General features: G+C 40.6%; 1 protein-coding gene across 2 annotated transcripts in view; it reads right to left on the reverse strand.

Moving 5' to 3' along the window:
- The window catches only part of RASGRF2 (Ras protein-specific guanine nucleotide-releasing factor 2), a 190,941-nt gene extending 177,927 nt beyond the window's left edge, over positions 1 to 13,014 (reverse strand). For both annotated transcript variants that reach the window (XM_012721957.1, XM_012721956.1), the window contains exon 1: positions 12,711 to 13,014. In XM_012721957.1, the coding sequence (XP_012577411.1) occupies positions 12,711 to 12,998 (288 nt within the window). In that variant the 5' untranslated portion in view covers positions 12,999 to 13,014. The remainder of the gene's footprint in view (positions 1 to 12,710) is intronic.
- Between the last annotated feature and the right edge of the window lie 5,433 nt (positions 13,015 to 18,447).

The following is an 18,447-nucleotide window of genomic DNA, read 5'->3' on the forward strand; positions in this document are numbered from 1 at the left end:
GAGCTTGCCATTTTTGTCCCCAGCATTCTTCCAATTATAACAAATTTCACCCACAAGGAAAGTAAATTCCACCAAAAGCCATTCATACTCTAGTTTTAGTTGCAACAATCAGAGGGCCATATTTGGCCATATTTATTTCTGTATTTTATTCACAGATGAGATGACAATTTAGTTCCAGAAATCTGTGTTTTGTGTTGTGTTGTCAACCAATTCTAAAATTACTTTGAAATACAAGTTGGGGGTGGACTCTCCCTGGTGGTATAATAGGTTAAAATGCAACACTATGAAGCCATCTGCAGCAACTTCTGCATGAGTTTGATTCCTGGCCAGGGAGGTGACGCACATGGTAGACCTCTCCTGTCTCACCCACTGCTCCCATCAGCAATGTATAAGACCAAGAGGTTCATAAAAAAAAAAAAAAAAAGTTCAATAATCACAAGTTATTACTTCATGAAATATGCATAATTTGTATTTTTGCAAATAAAACTACAGTGAGACCTCACTTCAATACTTGTGGTGGAATTTAAAAAGACAGGTGGTAACACATGCTGGCATGGCTGTGGAGAAAAGGGAACCCTTGAGTACTGTTGGAGGGGGTGTAGGTGGTATAGTCACTAGGGGAAACAGTATGGAGGGTTCTCAAAAAATTAAAAATAGAACTATCATATAATCCAGCAGCTCTACTTCTGGGACTACATCCAACAGAAACAAAAGCATAAACTCAAAAAGATATCTACATCCTCCCCCCCGCCCCCACCGCCATTCATAGCAGCATTATATACAATAGTAAGACACGGGAAAAGCATAAATGTTCATTGATGAATAAATAGAGCAGATATATAGAAACATAGGAGTAGAGTGAGATTTAAACTGAGATACAGAAGTATAAAATATATAACAGAATATTACTGTCATACACTAGGAAATTTTGCCATTTGCAACATCATGCTAGGTGAAATAAGTGAGACAGAAAGACAGATACTGTGAAATTTTAAAAAAAAGCAAAACTGAACAAACAAAAAAAGATGAGATCATGGTTGTGTAAAAGGTTGGGGAATGGAAGTCGGTAGAAGGGGATCAAAAGGTATAAATTTCTAGCTATGAGATAAATAAGCATTAGGGACATAATGTACAACATGAGGAATACAGTTATCACTGATGTGTGATATGTAGAAATGTTAAGAATAAATCCTAAGGTTCTCATCACAAGGAGAAAATGTTTTCCTTGTTTTTTCTATTCTACCTTCATCTCTTTTTTTGTATCTGTATGAGAAAATGAAGTAAGCTGAATACACTGTGATGATCATTTCACATTATATGTAAATCAAATCATCATGTCCTATGCCGTAAATGTTTACCATTATATATGTCAATTATTTCTCACTCAAACTGGGGGGAATGGGAGAAACACCCATACAAGAGGTCAAAGTGGTACAGTAACTGGGCTCTAAGATAAGCATTTGCAGATTTGCCTCCTTTGACAAATTTATAACGGAATTGGTTTTCCCAGAGGTCTTAATTGACTGTGGATTTACTTTTTTTTCCCTTTTCCTTGCAGTTTCTCTTCTCTTGACAGGCTTAGACTCAAGAAAAGGTAATCCAAACAACAGCAAATAGCTGGTGCCCACTCCTCTTCCTCCCTGTGCTGACCCTTGCCCACTCCCCATTACTCTTGCTGATTCCCCATTTTTGCTTCTCTTTGTGTAAATAAAGGCTGGTGCCCACCTATCTCCATCCCACCACTAACTTTATTCCCTCCCCTTCAGACTCTCGCCCACCTCCTCTTTTTCTTTAACATTGTGTGAATAGCCCTGTAACTTGACAAAAAGGAGGACGGTGGTCTTTCAGACATAAGTCTGCTGCCTTCCTCATTTGTTGACAAATAAAACCACTTTCCTTTCCCTCAAACTGTTTCCTTTTTTTGGTAACAAAAAGAGCCGGGGAGATGTATTCATTTCTCAATGGCTCATGCCCAACGTCATGACGACCAAGACAGAGGAAGTCCCTCTGTCTTCAATTGAGAGGTTTGGCGAATGAAACATATCCATTTAAACCTGACAGACTAACTCAAATAAAAAGGAATATCAGCATATTCAGCTGCTACCAGTGCATTTATTTAACTGTTGCATCTTTCTGATACACCTGATCCTTTTGACCACATCGAAGCAGAACCACAAAACTATCTCCTCATTTCTGAAGAACATAATCAGCGACATGTTTTTAGAACCACTGCTCCAGGGGAAACTTTTGCTCCCCCCTGGGTGGAACCTGCATTCTTGTGCATTCCTGTATAGATAAGGTGTAGGGAGCCAATTGTGTGGCTGAAAGCCAACCTCACCATGCTTAGGAAACCATGTAAAAGTTAACCAAACCAATCACTAGCTAACCCTTTGTCCAGAGGCCTGCGCGCCAAAAAGGGACTATATAAATTAGCTCTTCCCTTTGTTCTGGGCCCTTCCTACCACCCAGGTGCTTCTGGTGTGTGGTTGGACCTAAGCTTGAGCTTGCATAAAGTTTCCTCTTGCCTTTACAGGGGTGTGGCTGGCTTTTTTTTGGGTAGTGTGTCCCATTCCAGCGTAACAATTCCTATTGATTAATTTCATGGGCAGACAATGCCATAAAGACAGATAACTTATACCACATTAAAATTTTAAGTTTCTAATCATCAAACACATCTTTAAAAAAACAGAAAGGCAAGCCAAAGTTAGAGAAAATATTTGCAAAACATGTAACAGACTGAGGATTTGTTTCTTCATACCTTAGGATAAGCAATATGAAATTCTGATATTCAATCATTTTGACATATGAAAATGGCAGTGCATATAGTTTGAATTAATATAAAGATATTTCTACAGATTAATAAGACATAATTACTCATTAAAATGGGCAAAATTTTCAATAAATAGACTGATAGTACTAAGTATTGTCAAGAAGAAAAAACAACAGGAACTCTTACGCAAGGCTGATAGCAGCATTAATTTAATATTAACTACTTGGAAAACTACTCAGTAATTACTGAATCTGAATGTCTGTACGTTCTAATAATAAACAATTTTATTCGTAAATAGATAGCCAATAAAATGCATAGATGTAAAAGAACAAAAGATGAAAATTTTCATAGCAATCTCATTTTTATTTTTATCAGATTGGAACCAATACAGTGTCCACCAACAACAGGGAAAGAATGAATAGAGAAATTGTATCTCCACCCAGCAGAATACTACTAACATGCAACATTCACCAACGTGGATGAATCTCACAGATAGGATATTGAGGGATAGACGTCTAACACCAAAAGTATTTACTGCAAAGATTATTTAGTGCATGAGTCCGTGCACATTTAATTTAAAAACACCACATGATGTTAGAAGGAAGGATAATGGGAAATAACTACCCGTGGTTAAGATAGTGAAGAGAACAGGCATGGGGCAAGTTTCTGGAGAGCTGATTATGTCAATAGCTTGGGTTGGTCACTGATCATAAAACACCTTCATTGAAAATTCACCAGCTGCCTACATTTATGATTTTGTGCACTTTTCTATTTATATACTATATGTGTAAAAACTGATTTATATTTAAGTTATTGTTAAATAAAATATTGGAGTGATTTTTGAAATATTTAAAACTAAAGAAAAATCATGCTATGAATCTTGAACAGAGCAGAAAGTCAATCAGGATAAGAAGACAGAAACTATTATTGGAAAGATCTTACTGATAAAGTGAGGATGCAATAAAACTGCTGCAAAAGGGAGAGAATGTGGCTTATAGTGAATAACAATTTGGTGGAAATAACATAAAGGGGCTTGATGGATACACTACAAGTCTTCATGATAATGTCTACCATACCTATCAGACTCTCTGAATCTCCCTGTGCAAGACTCTGCCCATTTGATAGCCACTCTAGGAACTGATCAGAACCTGACTTTGTCTAGCCCCCAAATACAAATTGAATCTATCAGTTTCTCTGAAAATAGACCTCTGAAAATAATGAATGATTAAGGGATGCTGTAATAAGAATCCAAGCAGAAGGCGACCACAATACTTTCAGTCAGTAGCTTGAGGGGTGTGGCGGCATGTAGTCAGGAGAGGCAGAAGCTATAAAGAAACAGAAGCAGTGAAGAGCCAAAAAGGCATAACATGCTGAGAAGCAGGTCAGCCATAGCAAAATCCAAACAGAAAGATCATGATAGAGATAGAGTGAAAGCCTCTCTTTGTATTGCTAAACAATATTGTCACTGTTCCAAATCAACCCCAGCCCTACACACAAACACACAGAGATGCAACCATTATTCAAGACAATTTAAGTTCATCTCTCTCCCTTGCAATTAAAAGCAAATGGAAAGTTTACCCATACTAGAGAAACTGCACAATTAATGAAACCTTAGTCATTGCTTGAAATAGCATTGACTAGTTGGTCCCAGAATTGATTTTGAAAAGTGGGTTTATGGATGAATTTTGAAATACTGGTTTATGGATAACATCCTGACCACTGCAAACTATGCAAAATACTGAGTGAGAAAGAGCATTCACAGCATTGAGAAGGAAGTTGCCTTTTTTGTCTCTAAACAAGTTCACTGCACAGCTGGAAGTGTTTGGTCAATGTTCTGAAAGAAAAAAAGGCTCTCTCAGTAAAAGAAATACTATTAACTTCCCCAACAGCAAGGTCAAATCATGAAGATACTTTTGCGCCGTGATCATGGTTAAGCATGAGATTTCAAACTTCTTTTCACTAGGATTTAATATAACAAAACATACCCAAAACTAACTCCCCAACTTTATAACTTCACAACTACCTTAATAATATCAAAGATGCAAAACGATGATGACCATTCCAATAGCGTACATGATAAAAGATCTAGTTTAATCTTCACTGCCAAACAAGTGCTATGCCAAAAAGAAAGAAAGAAAGAAAAAAAACTTCCTTATTTACAAATGAAATAACACGATGTCTGGGGCTTGCTTTAAAATAGCCAAGGGGAAGAAAGCAAGCATGGAGGGAAATAGATACGAAGAAATGGCAGAAAGGTGAAGATTGTTAAAGCTGGATGACAAGTATATTGGTGTTCCCTGAATGATTCTATTTGATGTGTCCTAAAGTAAAAGTATTTATTAAAGAACCCAGAAGGGGGCCCTCCCTGGTGGCGCAGCGGGTTAAAGCACAGTACTGAGAATCTGAAGCCACTTCCGCATGAGTTCGATTCCCGCCTGCCGCCTGCCCCGGAGGAGACCACATGGCGAGCCAGACCCCTCCTGACCCGCCCGCTGCTCCCTCAGCAGTGTACTTCGTAGATCTGCCTGTTCTGCTCCCCACTCTGTCTCTGGTGAAGCCTCTCACCGCCCCTGAGCCTCTGGCCTGTACCCCAGTTCTGTATGCACAAATAAATAAATAAATCTTTAAAAAAAAAAAAAGAACCCAGAAGGTTAAAAAAGAAAAAAAAAAAAAGCCTGGATAATCCCAGTAATGAAACCAAAAAGAGGAGCATTAAAGAAAAACTGCATAAGAAAGGAAGTAATAAAAACAACTGACAAATGTGCCAGCTGTCTGCTATGTGAGTTTCACAACTACCTATGATTCAGGTACTATCAATATCCTTATTTTGTAGGCTGGTTTAGGAAAAGAAGTTGCTCAGGATTTTATATCTGGTAAGTAGCTTAGTCAACCCTGAAACCCCCACTGTTTAACTCCAGAATTGAAACATACACCATAGTACTATCTGAACTAGAAACTTTAACTTAAAGAAAGCAAATTCATCTTGGACACAAGCTTCCTGTTATTTCTGTGCATTATCAACATTATCTCATCAAGACTTCTGTAACGTGTTATGATGACACATATTGAGCTTTTGCGCAGATTACCATTTCCACTGCTGAGCCCCCAGACCACTTTCTATTTGAAAGAATTAATCCCACTGTTTGCATTAGTCACACAAATGGCATGGGCTCATAAATACAGTTCAGGAAATGAATCAGGCATTGTCCAAATTAAATCAGACAATGACAAAATAGGACATTTCAGGAACCTGAAAAGAATGCCAAATCTCAATGACCGGAGTCCTTCAGATTCCTGCTCTTTCCACCACCAAGGTCTCAGAAAGGTCACTCTGGTAGGCTCGGGATGAGCTAAGAAAAGAAAGTGGCCTGCAATTCATAAATAAAGTTCTAAAGGATCAATAAATTTATTTTTCGGCACAGCTTTTCCAACATATCACTTAAACTTATTTGTGTTTTCTCAGATCTCAGGAAATTTTCATTTCATTAACTTACTCTACTCTGATGTTATAATTAATGCTTATATAGGTCTCCCCAACTTTTTACTTTGCCATACAAAAAGAAATATTTAGATAAACGCAAATGTCTTATTTTTTTTCTGCCTTCTCCCTGAGAGTTTTTTGCATTTACTATAGTCAGGAAAAGAATACATAAATTTTCTTCATTAAATTATGTTTTTCAAAAGCCAGCAAGAAGGAAAACTGAGAACGTGTGCTTTTTGCATTTCTGTTCCTGGTATCAGTTTCTGCAAAAAAGAAAAACCTGCTACTTACATGTTTTTCCTAAATATACATCCAATCATTTGAATTTCTTATGCTAAAATATAAATTTTGGTGAAGCAAAATATTGTATTTATAACTTCTCAATCAACTAATCATTGAGGATTACATCAACTAAGATGTAATGAGTAATTTTGGAATAATGGTTAATATTTAGAATAATGGCTAAGTATTAAAAAAATTTTAATTTTATATGACTCCTAGCAAATACCATTTTTCGTATATTTAAATGTTAAATTAAAATTTACTATGCACAGTCTTAAATTAAGGTAGACTAATTTCAGAGACTTTATACTGTGATTAATTTAACAAAGTACCACACATCCTTATTAAGCTCTTCAGACTGTAGACAAATCAGATTTACAACTCACAACCTGAAATGTTAATGCCAGAAATAAATTCGATAAATCCCAACCTATAAACCATGTAACAAGTGTTTAATAATTACTGATAGGAAATAACAAGAAACAAACACATACACGGATCCCTTTTTTAAAGAATAAATGAACAGACATAAAAGCACAACTACTTTAAAACTGAATCATCATTATGAAAAATTCAAATTGTTTGTCAATCTGACTTTTTTCATTACAAAAATAAAGACTTAAGTTTTTCTAGTGTATCAGCATGCATAAAGCGAACAAAATCAACTTTAAAAATATAAACTTCCTAAACAGACTAATATCAACAATTTAACAAACTTCATCATTTGCCTGCTAAACCAGAAACATCTGGTTATCACAAATGCATTTAAGATTTATCATCACCAATAAAAGGGAAATATCTACTTTTTAACTCCTAAAAGAAGGGGGAAATTATGTTATCACACTGCAAATATCTTTTACTTGATAGTGCATTTAGCTGTCACTTTTAAAACACACATAAAAATACTTGTCAATAAAAATGCATTATATATACATCTATCACGTCAAAGATAGATTTTCATATGTTGAATTCTTAATGCTAAGGACATAATATTAAGTGTAAGTTTTAGTAGCCAAAATAAAAAGTACTAAATTGTGCTAATCCATAAATGTTTTTCTTCATTTAACTTTCAGTGAAAGAACAATTATAAAATTCAAGCAATAAAGTATTTTTCTTACCTAAATTATAAATTCAACTTTTTATAAGATTTAGCAAATACTTTTATCCCATTTCCTCTCTGTGTTCAATAAACAAAAGTTGAAAAGAAAATAAAAACTTGGTTATTATACATCAAACAACATGAACTAAACTGAAAAGCCCACCCTCCACCCTCCCCACCCTCCACAAATTTTTCACAGCTTGCAAGAAACTCTGTCTAACTCAATAAAAAAATCAAAATCCTCTGCCTGTGGCCATTATTCAGCTAAAATGAGTGGTTAGTAATGAGGTGACTGGGGAATTCAAATAATCTTTAACCCTATGTTTAATAAATATGACAAGTATGTAGTCCATTAAACCTCCAAAATCAAGGAGGCATTTCTCCTCCAAACACTGAAATCAGGCTGAACAGAACATTTAAACTATAAGGAAAATAAGAATAAAAATAGTTTTGCTGTTGTAAGGCTCTCCTGCCAGCAGGCAAGACAGGCAGAGCCACTTAAATAGCCACACTAACTGGGATGTATACTTTCACCCTACATGCATGCATTTTAAAGATCCCTACTAAAATAAATGAATGTCATGCATAATTGCTTACTGAAGTATATATATGTCATTTTTTTCTTTGAAAATGTAATTACATTTCTCAAGAACCACAGTTGTATTTTAAAGAGGTTTTAAGGGAAACAAGGAATAAACAATGAGACATTCAGATTAAGATTTCCTGAAACTCAGTGGATTTAAATAGTTTCCTGAATAAGGTACTCTTCAAGATTATTCATTGTTCATAAGGACAGTGGGGCCTTTTTTTTTTTTTAAGATTTATTTATTTAGGCATACAGAACTGGGGTACAGCCCAGAGGTATAGGGGCAGTGACAGCATTCACCAGAAACAGAAGGGGGTTCCGACCCATGATGTACACTGCTGAGCAGAGCAGTAGGCCAGACAGGAGAGATCTGACAGGCCATGTGGACCACCTACCGGGCAGGGATAGAACTTGCACTCAAGTGTTTGAGGTTAGCTTGCATAGCTTCGTCCTAACCTGTTGCCACCAGGGAGGCCCAGGACAGTGGGGCTTTGATCATCTCCTTACACCTCGTTAAGCCTCAGTGTTGGCATACGTAAAAATGGGGGTAAAATCAGGCTACCAATCTACGAAAGTTGGAGCAGGTTTAAATTTAATGGGTTTAAGGAGAACAACACAACCTGACACACAGAAGATACAAAATCCAAGTCCTCTTCCCCTTATAAGCACCTTTACTTGGAATGAAAAGTCTTCTCATTTTCCAGGAATAGAATAGCTTTAGAAGTGCTATCAACATACATTTTTTAAAAAAGGAACACCACTTACTTTTTTTTTTAAGATTTATTTATTTACTCAGACAGAACTGGGGTACAGGCCAGAGATGCAGAGGGTGAGAGGATTCACCAGAGACAGAGCGGGGAGCAGAACAGGCAGATAGGCGAAGTACACTGCTGAGGGGAGCAGCGGGCGGGCCAGGAGAGGTCTGTCGCGCCATGTGGTCACCTCCGGGGCAGGCGGGGATCAAACTCATGCAGAAGTGGCTTAAGCTTCTTAGTGCTGTGCTTTAACCCGCTGCACCACCAAAGAGGGACCATCACTTACATTTTTAACTGAACTTATTTTATAATATCACCATTTCTATCTTTAATAGTAGCTTCTAGGAAAAACTTGTAAGAGCCTAGAAATCTCAGATTTACCAAACTGATATCTTGGGACACTACTGAAAAAAAATGAAGCAGGCCCTTCCTGATGGCGCAACAGATTAGGACGCAGCACTGCAAGCTAGCCGCAGCCTCTTCAGTGAGTTTGATCCCCTGCCCGGAGGTGACCCACAAGGCGTGGCAGACATCTCCTGACCCCCACGCTGCTCCCCTCAGCAGCGTACCTCGCCTATCTGCCTGTTCTGCGCCCTACTCTGTCTCTGGTGAATCCTCTCACCCCGCCCCTCCCCACCCCTGGCTTGTACCCCAGTTCTTGTAAGAATAAATAAATAAATCTTTAAAGAAATTATTTGAAGGAGAAGTGGAGCAATAGAGACAGTCTACAGGGACAATTACATAAACTATTATATCTGGTAACACTACAATGTGATGTCCTTAGGTAAATGATAAAAATGTTTCGCACAGATTAATCCTGTTATAAGTTTTTTCTATCTGCTCACCTAACTGACTTAACAGAATGTCCACATCAATCACCTACTTGTTCAGTTTCTCGGAGATAGATAATATTTAAATCTTAGGACATTGTCTCAGTATGTATGTTATAACCCTAAAAACAGCTGTAATTATTAGAAGGCAACTTGGAAATCATCTTAGTCACACTTAATTTTTACATGTTAAGAAACACATTTTATTATTTTTTTAAAAAAGGGCAAAAGTTGAGAAAATATAAAAGATAAGGATAAAGATACCACCCAGAAACATGGTGGAAGAAACACACTCTACCTCCCTAAGTCCTGTTCAAATATGTTTATGGGGCTAATGGAGATATGAGAAAAGTTACAAAAGTAACTTAGAGAAGCAGAGGTTGAGATGGTCCCTTGTACTGCTCTCTAGCTCACTAGTTTCACAGTCAACATGCTTTGAGGCTTGAGGTAATTTGAATTTACCTTCAAAAAACAAAGTCATTAAAGCAGACCAACTGCAAAAACTGTAGATTCACAATAGAATCAATCCCAGCCTCCCTGGTTGTGCAGGGGTTAGGTCTCAGGGCTATCACATATCACTGCTGTGGCCAGGGTCCATTCCTGGCCTTGGAGCTGGCCCACATGTGGGGCAGCAGCTCTCTCCTGCCTGGACATCTGCTCCCCTCAGCAGTGTATTTCAGTACATCTGCCTATTTTGCTCCCCATTCTGTCTCTGGTGAATCTTCTCAACCCACTGTACCTCTGGCCTACAAGTCCATTTCTTCTATGCATAAATAAATAAATCCTTTTTTTTTTTAATAAATCTTTTTAAAAGAAAAAACAAAGTAAAATAAATCTTGTTCCTTGTTCTTATATTCTAATTTTCTTCTTATTTCTTCAAACACAACCAGACAGGAAAGGTTGGAGGAAAGTTATCCACCTACTAAGCTAATGTAAATCTCAGAAGTATGTCTAACACAAGGCAAAATTTGAAAAGCTTCCCAATTCAACTCCCAACCCATTTGGGGATGGCTGCTTTTCCACATCTGAGTGTTATCTACAAATACCAAATATTCTCATTTCTAACTTCACAGGGGTGTGTGAAAATAACTGAGAAGTACTCAAAATTTGTATGTTGATAAGCAGAAGAGGAAAAAAATTATAAGGTAACCTGTCCGAGAGTACCATCAGAAAGTTGTATGAAACTATTTGGAAGTTATATTTCTTGATGGTTGAAAGAATAAATGTGGTTTAAAGAAGACTGTCTTGAAAATGAGAATCTGAATGTTTCCCAAGTAGAAAAATATTGGTTTTCAGTCAGACAGCCAAATAAGTTGCAACCGGTAACAACTTACCCAGCTCAAAAAAAAAAAAAAAATCTGTTGTCTGCTGATACTGATATAAATACAGAGAAGAAAAAAAAAATGGAATTAATCAATGACATACTTTCAGAGTAATTGAGAGTACCCTACTTTATTTTAGACATAACAGCTCTTAAAAGTCTATTCATTGTGGCTCGTGTGTAGCCTTGCAACAAATACCTTTTTAAAACAACCTCAACAATAGAAAGGACTTTTTAAAAATTTATCCTGAAAAATACCTGTTCTCAATTTGAAGCCTACAATAGATGACTTGAAATTTAAATATATATTCCCAGAATCTAAATCTACAAAACTGAAAATCGATTTTTTCAAATGACATTTAACACATAAGGGCTTTTTTTTTTTTTAATTTCAGCTTCATAGGCATTATAACAGATTTAATCAGTGAAGTCTGTTAATAACTTATAGCGAAATCAATGCTAAAAAATCAAACTTCTGGTTGATCTAGTTTTAACTCCTCTTAATTTTACACACTGTTTTATGAGCCCAGGGACTAATTTAGGCATCTTATTCATCATTCCAGCGCTAGCACCTCCCTCAGCAGTCCTCAGTGGTTTGCAATGGAAGCTGTCTGGTCTGAGCTGCACGGAAAATATAGCTGCAAAATATTTTTATGCAACAGCAAAGACAATCAGCCTATTTTTTTTTCCTCAAGGTGGAGGTCTAGAAACGAAGTGAGAACACTTGGGAGCACAAAATTAATCTGTTTTAACTTTAATAACCAAAGGGTGATTTAAAAAATACAGACTTCTCATTTGCAGGAATACAGGGGAAATAAGAGGAAGTGGGGGAATTACTGTATCTACGTTCTAGTGTGCACATAGCAAAACTAATAAAATTATGACCCAGGATTAAGAGGTCACATTCATTTCAACATACACATTTCTAAGTACACAGAAGTACGCTTTTTAAATGCTCTAAGTTCAAATAAACAGAGCAGGAATATGGCTACCAGATATTAATCATGAGGATACACGTTCACCTTCATACTTAGACCCAGCAGGTCAAATGTTAGTAAGGTAAACTGAGAGAAACCGCAAAGACATTGAAAATGATCAACAGAAAGTGGCTGTCAGTCCCGGTAGCCCCGCTGGTTCCCTGCACAGCCAGCGATCAAACATCCGGCAGGCAAAGAAACCTCCGCGCACCAGCCTGGGAAAGGAGAAACCAAACTTTTCTAAATAAGTTCCCTCTTGCCAATTTAAACCCAACAGGTGTCAGCACACGTCATCTCACTAAATCCTTCCCAACAAGGTGTAGAGAAGCAAAGCAAAGGTTAGCCAAGAAGCTGAAACGACCTGGCGCTGGCAGAGCGAGGAAAGGAATAAAACCGAGCACCTATTTCCACTGATCACCTGGGACGTGTACGAGAGGGAGGGATGGCGCTGGGGAGGCGCGCGAGACGGCCGGCCACTGCCACCGCGGGGGACCGTCCACCTCGGGGCTAGGTTCCTGTGGGGGGTCGAGTCCTAGCCCTTCCCAGCTAGGAGAGCTGGCGTGAGCTGCGCCGGGAGACTGGGACCCCGGGAGGGAGGGCGTGTGGTACCTGCTTGTCCAGCGCGTCCCGGGAGCCACCAGGCCCGGCACCAGCTCTGGGCGGCGCGGGCGCCCGCTCGCAGCTGCAGCCCTCCAGAAGGTACATGCCCGCCGGGCGGCCGCTCTGCTCGCCCTCGAAGTAGAAGAGCACATTCTGGTAGAGCGCGAACCACTTCTCGTGCCAGCGGCTCGCCTCGGCGGCCTTCTTGCTCAGGAAGCCGCGCTTGGTGCCCTCCTTGCGGGCCAGCAAGGCCAGGTACAGCGCGTGCCCCTCGTTGTAGCGCACGCTCTTCTGCATGGCGAGGGCGCCGGGGGCTCACCCCAGCCTCTCGGCCATATCCTGGCCGACTTCCCCGAAGGCGCTCGCGCTCCGGGCCCCGCTGGCGAAGGGCGCCCCCTTTCCCGACGCAGCGTACAGGGCACCCGCCCGGCCGCCAGTCCGCGCGGCGCCGCGCGAGTGCGAGGGGCGCGGGGCTGCGGCCAGGGCACGTTCTCGGGGCCGACGCCGCCCTCCTGGCAGAGCGAAGCCCTGCAATCCCACGCGGGCGTGGGGCGCGGCCCGAGAGCGCCTCGGCCGCCCACTGCTTCGTCCCAAAGTTGCGGGAAGCCGAGCGCCCGCGCTGGGCTGAGGCGGCGCCCGCGCTGGGCTGAGGCGGCGCCACGCGCAGCAGCCTGAGGAGGGCTGTCCTCGGGCAACTCGCTCCGGGAGACAGAGGTGAGGCGTCACGTGAGAGATCAGCAGTAGCCGGCTGGGGGACCGACTGAAAGGGCAAAGTCGGCGCGGCGGCGGCGATGACGGTGGCGCACCCGCTCACCCCGACGCGTGTAGCCCTCGCCCGCCCCGGGCCTCGCGGCCGACTCGGCTCCCGCGCCGCGGCGGGGCTGATCGCCCGAAGGTGCTGGAGGCGCGCGCGGCAGCACACAGCGCTCACACGCGCGCTCGAACACTGCGCGCACACACGGACGCTCACACAGGCACAGATGCTCCCGGGACACGCTCACAACACTCGGATGCTCACATCTGAGCACATACCCACATGACTCTCACACTCAAACAAAAAAATACACAAACGCACAAATATAGTCCCAACACACCGCATGCGCACAAATACATTTGCACAAATACACACACGCAACACACATACAGAGAAAGATACGCCTTCACATACGTACAAATACGAACACAGCCTGCACTCCTACACACGAAATTGCAAATCCATGCACAAATACGCACACAGGCAAGCGTACACACAGTGATATGCTCATGTAAACCCTCACATTTCTACATACACACCCTGTGTTTTATGCACTCATCGAGCACACCCACAACATATACACATAACAGTCATACAAACGACATAATTACACAGCCCTGCACACATTTATACTCACAGTCATACACATGCTCACACATGCAAACATACACAAATATCTATAGAGAGACACAGACAAATGTACAAGCACATTCATTCAAAAATATACATAAATACATGCTCATACCCAAGCACTCACAAATGCGAATTCAACACTTTCACAAGCCTACTCACACATACAACACACTCACCCACCATAGCCACTCACTGGCACTCAGCAGCTAGTGTGTTTCCATGGCAGTGGGTGGAGACACAGGGTGGTTTTGCATAAAGGGCAACCTTGACTTTTCTGCTTGTGCACGGGCATGGTTGTATGTAAAACACTAGATGTGGATTATGGACTGCGACCCCACTGACACACCTAGGTAGGTGTCAGAGACTGTCAGGTGCCTCTCAACCGACTGTGATTAACCAGGATTAAGATAAAAGAAACTAAATTTTAAGCTTGAAGTTTTCAACCAGGAAAAAATTAACCCAAATAAGACTGCTCTTCCTGGCAGAATCTGTCCCCAGAAGTCATACTGTTTACCAGATGTCCTAGGACTGGAATTCATTTGATAAACAAATTAAAACCAGAAAAACCAGAAAACCAAGACCCCTACTATAAAATCTAAGTGGGAAAGAAAGGATGTGCCCAGCAGCTGTGAGAGAAGGCAAGTGAAAGTCCCAGGGAGGGCCTGTATTAGATCCTGCTATATACAGTTTTTTATGTCCCTTAGTCACATATCATAAAAATGATTTTCCATAAAGTGTTTATTGTTTAATATAAAAATCTTTTTCTGGGCCATGAATCTTGGACAATACACCTGTCTTGTACCACTAGTTGTGTGTTCATAAATTGGTAGCCCAGGGGTTCCGTGTTTTTGCAGAATATTGTAACTGCTTCACTGAGCAGTTTCTTCCATTTTGCCTTAAGAAAAACCTTTCACTATTGAAAATTCTACAGAGTAAAAGGGTATTTGCCATTTGAAATTACCACATGAGGACAGTGGTCATTTCTCTTTGCATACTTTTAAATATCTCAGGCGCAGTGCTGTGCTAATTTGGGTTTAACCCAGTTGGGAGATTGCGTTGTTCTGGAGAGGTGATACAACTATAGAGACAATGAGTAAATGTGGACTAGGTTTTCAGCCAGATTCTGGACACAAAGAAAATGGCAAATCCTAAGGAAAGCTTTTTTATTTCCTTCTCTGTGGTCCTGTCCCAACTCTGAGACTCTGAGTTGACACCTATGTGGCTGATGAGTTCCGTGTTTGAGTGGAAACCATTAAGGATGTGAATTCAACATAAAAGATATTTTCAGTGATATTCAAATCTCCTAATTATTTGTTTTTTCAGATAAAAAAAATTCTTTTCCCCAATAAGCAACGTTTCTGGTGTTCAGACTAATTTCAACGTTGATTTATTATTTCTGGCTACTCAAAGATTCTTTGATCTCAACCACGTGAAGCATTCTCAGCTTTTTTTGTGTCATCATTTTGGGTCCCTATCAGAAGATGCTTTAAGCGTGTGACAGCCTTTTGTTCCTTGCTTTGGGCCAATCGCATTTAGTAGACTTTTACCCATGAGGGGATGGGTAACTTTTAGGTGTCTGACTTAGAAACTATGTTCTTTATGTTTGCTGTATTGCACATTGATTGTATTATAAAGTTCCTTTCCATTAAAGGTCTTCTATGTCTTGTCTTGATGCGGCAGATGGCAGAATGTATTTAGAGCAGGCAGATTTGGGGTTTCAGTGGTTCCCCTCTCTCCCTGCCCTGTGTGTCACCCTCACCTTCACCCTGACAGTGACAGAAATGAGCTCTGGTCCCCTCTGGACTTTGGCTGGTGACCATTGTGGGTTTTAATTATAGAAAATTGTGGTGAGACTAGTTATTGATCACCTCTTTATGTCCTCAGCACCATATTAAGGTGATGTGGAGGAGATTCAGAAAAGCCAGTGTTGCCAGATCTGGTGTGTTCAACCTAGTAGGAAGAGGATTTAATGTTTAGTTGCTTCTCACCTGATTATCTGTTTCTCCAATCTGATTATCTGTCCTTCTAATCCCTGTACCAGCCAGTAGGAGAGCTTCTAGGCAGTAGACACACAAGTGATTCATAAATGTTTTAAAATTAACTGAGTGTCATTGAATTGACAAAAAGGGCACACGCATTTGCAAATTTTAGATCATTTTGCAAGTTTGTAAGAGAACCAGCAACCCCTGGACAGTCTAAAGAAACTATATCCAGTGAGTCTCCGCTGTGTACTTGTGGGCTTTGCTTCCATTCATGTGGAAACAGCATGCCTGCAGCAGTGCCACCCTGAAACACAAAGGGCCAGGAGGTTATGTAAATGAGGATGCTCATTTCCAATTTATCAAATAGGTTAGCAAAAGGGGCTGGGCTGCAAGTGTGAAGGACAAGTTGTGTGAATTCATTGTTTTCCCTCCTGCATTTTTCTTGAAGTCTTTCCTGAGAGGGTCAGTTGATCTTTGAGGACATTAAAGCGTGTCTCACTGATAACAGCAAAAGTGTCCTCTCAGCCATTTTCCAAGTATTTTAAAGGGAAAGAAAAACAGCAATGAACTCTCATATCTGGAAACTCTAGTTACTACTTGTAGAAGTTATCCAGGCAATTTGACGGAAGAAAGGGGAGGGAGAGAAGGAAAGAGGGGGAGAGAGAGAGGTGGGAAATTTTCCTTAGTTGTCCAAAGCTATTAAGATTTAGGAACTCATTCTACAGTGTAAAACCTAATCAATAGTTTTTCAAAACCCCTGCGTTTAGGGATGACCCACTGCTGCAATAGAATTTGCTACTGAGAAAGACCCTTGGATAAATATTAGCAAGGCCATACAACTGGTAGTGTAAACCCCTGAAGCACATGTTGTCACTGTCACTGCCTGTCCATGTGGTCTCAGTAAGGCCATCTTGGCTGTCAAGGCCAGGAATCCCATATCCTGCTGTGACTGCACCAAAGACCCATCCAGAGCACATTTTTTTTTGGTGACTCTGAGTCAACACGATGAATTGGGTTTCCCCAGTGCTGCAGGAGCAGATGCAGATGGTGGAGGGCTCAAGCTGCATGCCTTTGCTTCAACTAGGCTCTGAACGTTTTGAAAGCTTGGAGGCAGAAGTGGGAAAGGAGTGGCGGAGGCTGTGGGAGTGATTTGAAAACTACAACCAATTTTCTGTCTCCTAGGAGCTGGATACTTGAATTCCCTTTTGGTGCAGAAATTGTTTCTTCATAAGAAACCCGTGAAGAGGCTCCTTAGTTCAGAAATATGAAGCAAATGCCCTGTTATCATTCAGTAGAAAACAGAGAAGGAATATGAATAGAGGTATTTTGGCTCAGAAGCTCAGTGTTCTTTTATAATAGGGGCTATTGCATCTCTAGGAAGAGGCATTCCTTTATCTGCTGGCAGAGAATGGCAACATTTATAAATAAAAGCACGATTCTTCTTTTCTGGCATGGAGACGAGTCATTTCTTAAACTATTGTCACGTCACTGGATTTGGATGAAGGGATTCAGGCAGGTGTAATGGACACCCCCTTCAAGGCCCAGTCACGATCATCTCTGCCCTCTCTTCTAAGAGATCCAAGTCCCTGAGTCACTGCTTGACTTCAAGTGTTTATGAACACATGAAATTGTGACACAGCACAACATAAAGTTGGGTTGTGTCAGCCACTGAGAAACTGGATTTCTTGTTACAAAAACTGGTGTTAGTTCCTCTCTATATTTCTCTATGGATTTAAAGTTCACAATACCATAAACTGTTCTTTGTAGTTTTTATTGGTTTATTGTGGTATAAGTGACTTTAAAATACTGCATATATTTGGGCCCTCCCTGGTGGCGCAGCGGGTTAAAGCACAGCACTGAGAATCTAAAGCCACTTCCGCATGAGTTCAATCCCGCCTGCCCCGGAGGTGACCACATGGCGCGACAGACCTCTCCTGACCCGCCCGCTGCTCCCCTCAGCAGTGTACTTCGTCGATCTGCCTGTTCTGTTCCCCACCCTGTCTCTGGTGAAGCCTCTCACCACCCCTGAACCTCTGGCCTATACCCCAGATCTGTATGCACAAATAAATAAATCTTTAAAAAAAAAATACTGCATATATTTAAAGAATACTGCTTGACAAATTTTGACATATTTGTATACCTGTGAAATCAAAGCCACAATCACAAGACAAACAATTCTAGCGAGTGCACACACACACACAGTTGCTCGTTCCCTAAGTCCGTCCTTCCCACCTCTCTTCCACCGCCACGCAACTACTAGTATACTATGTCACAGTAAGCTAGTTTGCCTTTTCTAGATTTTATATAAATGGCCTCATACTATGTGCACATTTTTATTCAGCATCTTTCATTCAACGTGATTATCAGATTTATCCAT

Source organism: Condylura cristata, unplaced genomic scaffold (assembly GCF_000260355.1).
Source record: "Condylura cristata isolate star-nosed mole 26May11 unplaced genomic scaffold, ConCri1.0 scaffold00007, whole genome shotgun sequence".
NCBI classification, from domain to species: domain Eukaryota; kingdom Metazoa; phylum Chordata; class Mammalia; order Eulipotyphla; family Talpidae; genus Condylura; species Condylura cristata.